This window comes from Salvelinus fontinalis, chromosome 3, assembly GCF_029448725.1.
Source record: "Salvelinus fontinalis isolate EN_2023a chromosome 3, ASM2944872v1, whole genome shotgun sequence".
NCBI classification, from domain to species: Eukaryota; Metazoa; Chordata; class Actinopteri; order Salmoniformes; family Salmonidae; genus Salvelinus; species Salvelinus fontinalis.
The window spans coordinates 27,794,429-27,802,347 of record NC_074667.1 but is presented as its reverse complement, the minus strand read 5'-3'; the positions used below and the strand labels follow the sequence as shown (position 1 = coordinate 27,802,347).

At 44.3% G+C, this 7,919-nt stretch overlaps 1 protein-coding gene across 6 annotated transcripts in view; it reads left to right on the top strand.

The window, feature by feature from the left end:
• Nucleotides 1-7,919, top strand: part of LOC129842450 (msx2-interacting protein-like) — a 35,664-nt gene continuing 27,745 nt past the window's right edge. For all 6 annotated transcript variants that reach the window (XM_055911046.1, XM_055911033.1, XM_055911038.1 and 3 more), the window contains exon 1: nt 1-275. In XM_055911046.1, coding sequence (XP_055767021.1) covers nt 193-275 — 83 coding nt within the window. In that variant the 5' untranslated portion in view covers nt 1-192. The remainder of the gene's footprint in view (nt 276-7,919) is intronic.

Genomic DNA, 7,919 nt, shown 5'->3' with positions numbered 1-7,919 from the left:
TCACAGGGAAGCGCGCAGCTCGCACCCTATCTCTGGAGAATACACACACATTCGGATGGATTGGGACGGAGCTAGGCCAAGATCATTTTTACACGGAATCACTCGTCGTTCATTTTGTAAGGCGGATTTCCCGACCAGCGGGGATTAAAACGTGCTAGAGCATATGTATGAAGGGGGAAAGTAACGTACAGTATGGTTCGGGAAACCAGACACCTTTGGGTGGGAAATTTACCCGAACATGTTCGAGAGGAGAAAATTGTCGAACATTTTAAACGGTAAGTTAATGTTACGCAAGAGGGTTATGGAGAGGTAGCGCGCGTTATGTCCAATAGCTAGCCAGCTGAGTTAGCTAACGTTAGCCATCATCTACATTCAACACCAAACGGCCTCTGTTGTTTGGAAGATTTTGCTTTGCCCTTGGTTAAAAATATCAACACACAACAGCGTGGCGCTTGCATAAAAAAAGTCACAATTTGATGTATTCTAGCAAGCTGAAATGCCACTGAACACTAGTTAGCTACCATTTTGTCGTCGCTCACTTGATGGGTAACTACAGTCTACAATCATGCCTGACTAGTTAAGCATGAAAGAAAGCTAACATGCTAGCTAGGTATTTAGCTAACTAATGTTGTTATTAAAATGTGTTAAGACACTTCGTCTAACTAGTTATGCATATACATCGTTAGTTGGATTACTTAATAATGAATATGTTATCAAACTGTTGCGTTAAATGCATCGTTTATCCACGTTCTTCTGAAGCTAGCTTCGTTTTAGATAGCTAGCATAATTCGCTATCGAAATATGTGGTGTTTGATTGCCTGGCGGCGAGTTGATCAACTTGCCAGTAAGGTGAAATATGAAAGCCCTCGCTTAACATATGGGCTTCGTGTTTCTATTGCTCGTTAATACTCGTTGCTCGTTAATGCATAATTCAACACGTCTTCCCTACAAGCTGTTCATATCGTCCGAAAATTGTCAACCATCAATCACACTGGATCCCCCAACGTCTGAAAACTAAAAGTTGCAGGGAGATACGTTATTGCGATTATAATAAAGGTAATTTGAACATTATACATCGTGATCCGCGACTTTACGCCTAGGTTCTTCGAACTAGCTTTCAGTCAGTGTTTGACTTGGGATGAAATAAGTGTGGGGGCTGTCTTTTTCCAAGTTGGTCCATTCGACTTTTCAACGATATTCACAAATTACAATATGCTATAGAGTCCTCTGATTATTCACTTAAGGGTTTATACACATTTCCCAAGACATTTAACATGTTCATGACTGTTATTGTAGCCTACATAAAAAGTATGCGTTATTGACACAGGAATGCTGCTATGTCTGAACCCATGTAGGCCAACTATCTCCTGCCGCTGTGCCCTTGATCAAGGCACTTAGCCCCCCCCACCCCCCACCACCACCTTTCGGTTACTAGTCCAATTCTCTGACCACTAGGCTACTTGCCGCCTCAAATGGCTACTTCAAAGCAAGGTATCTAACTGTGCATGTCTATATATAAGACTCAAATATTCCTGTTTCAGGGGAGATCTATGCACAGCAAATTGTCTAGCTTTTTTTTCCTTTTTAATATTTTTTTCCTTTGACCAATTACATGGGTACTGTTTAAAAGAGTGTAGATGCAGATTTATTTAGGTTATCTACAGTGCAGGTGGAAAGGCCACTAGGACAGTAATGCTTAGTTAGCTATAGTTAACTAGCCAGATAATTTAAAACATAATTTGTAACAGTTGACTACCCAGTTAGTCTGTTTATTTTATACCTGCTGCTGAAATGTCGCGATCGCTCTCTCGGGCAACAGTTCCCTCGCACTGGTACACACAGACACGCACTGAAGGGTCATTAAGATAATGGCTGACATGTAGATTATTTTGTATTATTATTGATAATATTTAAGTATGCTTTAATTAATTACATTAAAAAAAGTTATTAAACAAATTTCGACCTTTCAAACCCTAATTTTTGAACTTGGAACAGCGCTTTCAGGCTGGTGTATTTTCAGTCTGCGCAATCTCAAGCAGCCTACTGTCACACACAGATTCAGACTAGCGGCAAATAAACTTGAACAAAGCGGAATCAGGAAATGAATGCCCACTCCATTGCTATTCAGTGCAGATTCTGCTTTGATCAATCATTTTTGTCTCTGTTAATCTGGGCCGGCGATAAGCTACTTTTATAGAAGAGCCAGTACGCAATTCCCCAGAAATTTGAAGTGCCGTTATGTTGCTCTGGCCCAAGTCGAGCACTGCTTTCAGCTAAGCGCCAGATTCAGTGAACATGAGCACCGTGTGTACCTGCACAAGGATCTAGTGTTTCAGTGTACAACTACTGAAGAGCACCCTCTTTTAGACATGCTCACTAATGTACTCATATTAAAGCAAGCCTGTAGAGTAGCTCTCAAACCCTTCTCTGTACCTAGGGTTTTCACGACTGGCTCCATGTAAACTACAATTCTGACTCTGTTTTAGAGTTTAGAAATGTTATTCATCGTTTTCGAAACATATGCTGACATGCCCCTTTCACATCAGCAAGAAAGAATCTTTAAAATAAGAAAGATACACCTACTGTAGCAGCTTTGCAAAGATCCACAAAGCTGTGTGTCTCAGTTGACGGACTACACTTCCTACCCAGCAATGGTATTCGGAGCAGGCTAGATAGATAATTAGCACAGGTACCTGCCTATGTCTTCAGTCTGTCTTTCGTAAACAAGCAGTGTAACTTAAGATATGACTGTGTGGGAAACCTTAACCCTATAAAGTAAAACAAACTATAAAAGTCTAAGCCGTGAGGAGGGAGGTGGCTTTTACCAAGTTAACATATGGAATTGTTTTAATATGGTCATGCCATTTGTCCTTTAGCTATTTGATTTGGAATTTTAGGACCCCTTTATATTTGTATATATATATGAGAGAAAGTATTAAATAAAATATTGAATTTGGACTTTACTACTAAACTCAGCAAAAAAAGAAACGTCCTCTCACTGTCAACTGTTTATTTTCAGCAAACTTAACGTGTAAATATTTGAATGAACATAACAATATTCAACAACTGAGACATAAACTGAACAAGTTCCACAGACTTGACTAACAGAAATGGAATAATTAAAAGGGGGGGTCAAAAGTAACAGTCAGTATCTGGTGTGGCCACCAGCTGCATTAAGTACCGCAGTGCATCTCCTCATGGACTGCACCAGATTTGCCAGTTCTTGCTGTGAGATGTTACCCCACTCTTCCACCAAGGCACCTGCAAGTTCCCTGACATTTCTGGAGGGAATGGCCCTAGTCCTCACCCTCTGCTCCAACAGGTCCCAGGCATGCTCAATGGGATTGAGATCCGGGCTCTTCGCTGGCCATGGCAGAACACTGACATTCCTGTCTTGCAGGAAATCACGCACAGAACGAGCAGTATTGCTGGTGGCATTGTCATGCTGGAGGGTCATGTCAGGATGAGCCTGCAGGAAGGGTACCACATGAGGGAGGAGGATGTCTTCCTTGTTATGTACAGCGTTGAGATTGCCTGCAATGACAACAAGCTCAGTCCGATGATGCTGTGACACACCGCCCCAGACCATGACGGACCCTCCACCTCCAAATCAATCCCGCTCCACAGTACAGGCCTCGGTGTAACGCTCATTCCTTCGACGATAAACGCAAATCTGACCATCACCCCTGGTGAGACAAAACCGCGACTCATCAGTGAAGAGCACTTTTTGCCAGTCCTGTCTGGTCCAGCGATGGTGGGTTTGTGCCCATGGGTGACGTTGTTGCCGGTGATGTCTGGTGAGGACCTGCCTTACAACAGGCCTACAAGCCCAGTCCAGCCTCTCTCAGCCTATTGTGGACAGTCTGAGCACTGATAGAGGGATTGTGCGTTCCTGGTGTAACTTGGGCAGTTGTTGTTGCCATCCTGTACCTGTCCCGCAGGTGTGATGTTCGGATGTACCGATCCTGTGCAGATGTTGTTACAAGCCCAGTCCAGCCTCTCTCAGCCTATTGTGGACAGTCTGAGCACTGATAGAGGGATTGTGCGTTCCTGGTGTAACTTGGGCAGTTGTTGTTGCCATCCTGTACCTGTCCCGCAGGTGTGATGTTCGGATGTACCGATCCTGTGCAGATGTTGTTACAAGCCCAGTCCAGCCTCTCTCAGCCTATTGTGGACAGTCTGAGCACTGATAGAGGGATTGTGCGTTCCTGGTGTAACTTGGGCAGTTGTTGTTGCCATCCTGTACCTGTCCCGCAGGTGTGATGTTCGGATGTACCGATCCTGTGCAGATGTTGTTACATGTGGTCTGACACTGCGAGGACGATCAGCTGTCTGTCTTGTCTCCCTGTAGCGCTGTCTTAGGCATCTCACAGTACGGACATTGCAATTTATTGCCCTGGCCACATCTGCGGTCCTAATTCCTCCTTGCAGCATGCCTAAGGCACGCTCACGCAGATGAACAGGGACCCTGGGCATGTTTCTTTTAGTGTTTTTCAGAGTCAGTAGAAGGGCCTCTTTAGTGTCCTAAGTTTTCATAACTGTGACCTTAATTGCTGTTAGTGTTTTAACGACTGTTCCACAGGTGCATGTTCATTAATTGTTTGTGGTTCATTGAACAAGCATTGGAAACAGTGTTTAAACCCTTTACAATGAAGATCTGCAAGTTATTTGGATTTTTACAAATTCTCTTTGAAAGACCGCGTCCTGAAAAAGGGACGTTTCTTTTTTTGCTGAGTTTATAACCCATAGAAACACATTGAATAACACATTCGTAAATGGAAGACAGTAAAAAAAAATCAGACGGAATATTCCCTATATCTAGGGAATATTAGAACGCTCAGGATTGCTTTATACACTGCTCAAAAAATAAAGGGAGCACTTAAACAACGCAATGTAACTCCAAGTCAATCACACTTCTGTGAAATCAAACTGTCCACTTAGGAAGCAACACTGATTGACAATAAATTTCACATGCTGTTGTGCAAATGGAATAGACACCCCCAATAAAGGAGTGGTTCTGCAGGTGGTGACCACAGACCACTTCTCAGTTCCTATGCTTCCTGGCTGATGTTTTGGTCACTTTTGAATGCTGGCGGTGCTTTCACTCTAGTGGTAGCATGAGACGGAGTCTACAACCCACACAAGTGGCTCAGGTAGTGCAGCTCATCCAGGATGGCACATCAATGCGAGCTGTGGCAAGAAGGTTTGCTGTGTCTGTCAGCGTAGTGTCCAGAGCATGGAGGCGCTACCAGGAGACAGGCCAGTACATCAGGAGACATGGAGGAGGCCGTAGGGGGGCAACAACCCAGCAGCAGGACCGCTACCTCCGCCTTTGTGCAAGGAGGAGCAGGAGGAGCACTGCCAGAGCCCTGCAAAATGACCTCCAGCAGGCCACAAATGTGCATGTGTCTGCTCAAATGGTCAGAAACAGAGTCCATGAGGGTGGTATGAGGGCCCGACGTCCACAGGTGGGGGATGTGCTTACAGCCCAACACCGTGCAGGACGTTTGGCATTTGCCAGAGAACACAAAAATTGGCAAATTCGCCACTGGCGCCCTGTGCTCTTCACAGATGAAAGCAGGTTCACACTGAGCACATGTGACAGACGTGACAGAGTCTGGAGACGCCGTGGAGAACGTTCTGCTGCCTGCAACATCCTACCTCTGGCGAGCACATGGAGGGCTGTGCAGCCCCCAAAAGAAATGCCGCCCCACACCATGACTGACCCACCGCCAAACCGGTCATGGTGTGGGGTGGCATTTCTTTTGGGGGCTGCACAGCCCTCCATGTGCTCGCCAGAGGTAGCCTGACTGCCATTAGGTACCAAGATGAGATCCTCAGACCCCTTGTGAGACCATATGCTGGTGCGGTTGGCCCTGGGTTCCTCCTAATGCAAGACAATGCTAGACCTCATGTGGCTGGAGTGTGTCAGCAGTTCCTGCAAGAGGAAGGCATTGATGCTATGGACTGGCCCGCCCGTTCCCCAGACCTGAATCCAATTGAGCACATCTGGGACATCATGTCTCGCTCCATCCACCAACGCCACGTTGCACCACAGACTGTCCAGGAGTTGGGGGATGCTTTAGTCCAGGTCTGGGAGGAGATCCCTCGGGAGATCATCCGCCACCTCTCAGGAGCATGCCCAGGCGTTGTAGGGAGGTCATACAGGCACGTGGAGGCCACACACACTACGGAGCCTCATTTTGACTTGTTTTAAGCGCATTACGTCAAAGTTGGATCAGCCTGTAGTGGGGTTTTTCCACTTTAATTTGAGTGTGACTCCAAATCCAGACCTCCATGGGTCGATAAATTTGATTTCCATTGATCATTTTTGTGATTTTGTTGTCAGCACATTCAACTATGTAAAGAAAAAAGTATTTCATAAGAATATTTCATTCATTCAGATCTAGGATGTGTTATTTTAGTGTTCCCTTTATTTTTTTGAGCAGTGTATATATTTTTCGACCCCTTTTTGTTGGCCTAAGACTACCTCCATACTTCCATTCATTTGTGTGGGTTACCTTCAGTCGAGTCCAGTGACACGTGGTGGCCGTAGAGTAAAACTGAGAACTCCATTGTGAGTCTTCCCTTTCCACAGTCGTATAATATTAGTTTGTAGCCCAAATGGTTTGGGCGCAACAGACTTTAGTTGGCACATCAGCGTTACCGACTTCAGACAAGTCCCTTGGTGCTTGAGGGGGTCGTAGCGCAAAACGGAGAACACCATCGTGTTTGTCGGTCAAACCGTTGGAATGCTAGCCGTTTTAGTGAGAAGACAAATTTTCGGCATGTCTTATGGTCTGACAAACACGTCTGTTGCTCGGCCACCTTCCACCTCAGATGCAGAAGGGCGACTTTATAGGCGGATCAGGTGGATTGACACGCAGCCCATGCATAACAACTATCTCTAGCTTAAACAGACAGATTTTTATGGGGATCTTTGTATTATGTTACTTAGACTCTTAATTAAGGATGAATCTGTTTTGTTTTTGAAATTTGTTTCTCACTGATATGAACGATGCATGTTAATTTTTAGAGCAAGCGTCAGGGCTCTTAACCTGTCTAGGACTGGGGTTCCGCTAGAACATATCGTTATGTTAGGTCAGCAACTAGTCACAGAAAGCATACAGCAATTTTTCAACTAAAGAGAGGAGTCACAAAAAGCAGAAATATTGATAAAATGAATCACAAATTTTTGATATTTTTCATCAGATGACACTCCCAGGACAACATGTTATACAATACATGTATGTTTTGTTCAATCAAGTTCCTATTTATATCCAAAAACCTCAGTTTACATTTGGCTTAGCCTCCAAAACATCCCGCTAATTTGCACAGAGCCACATCAAATCACAGAAATACTCATAAACATTGGTAAAAGATACGTGTTATTCACAGATTTAAAGATATACTTCTCCTTAATGCAAATGCTGTGTCAGATTTTTTTTTAAATCACGGGAATAAGCAAACCATGCAATATTCTGAGTACAGCGCTCAGAAGACAAATCAACCCAAAGAGATATCCGCCATGTTGGAGTCAACATAAGTCAGAAATAGCATTATACATTTTCACTTACCTTTGATCTTCATCAGAATGCACTCCCAGGAATCCCAGTTCCACAATAAATGTTTGATTTGTTCCATAAAGTCCATTTATGTCCAAATTACTCCTTTTGCGGGCAGGTCCAGGCAAAAGTTCAGACGAAAAGTCATATTACAGTCCGTAGAAACATGTCAAACGAAGTATAGAATCAATCTTTAGGATGTTTTTAACATAAATCTTCAATAATGTTCCAACCGGAGAATTCCTTTGTCTTCAGAAAAGCAATGGAACAGAGCTCGCTCTCACGTGAACGAGTGTCACGAGCTCCTGGCATTCTGCCAGAGCCCTGACTCTTTCCCCTCTCTTTCGGCCCCAC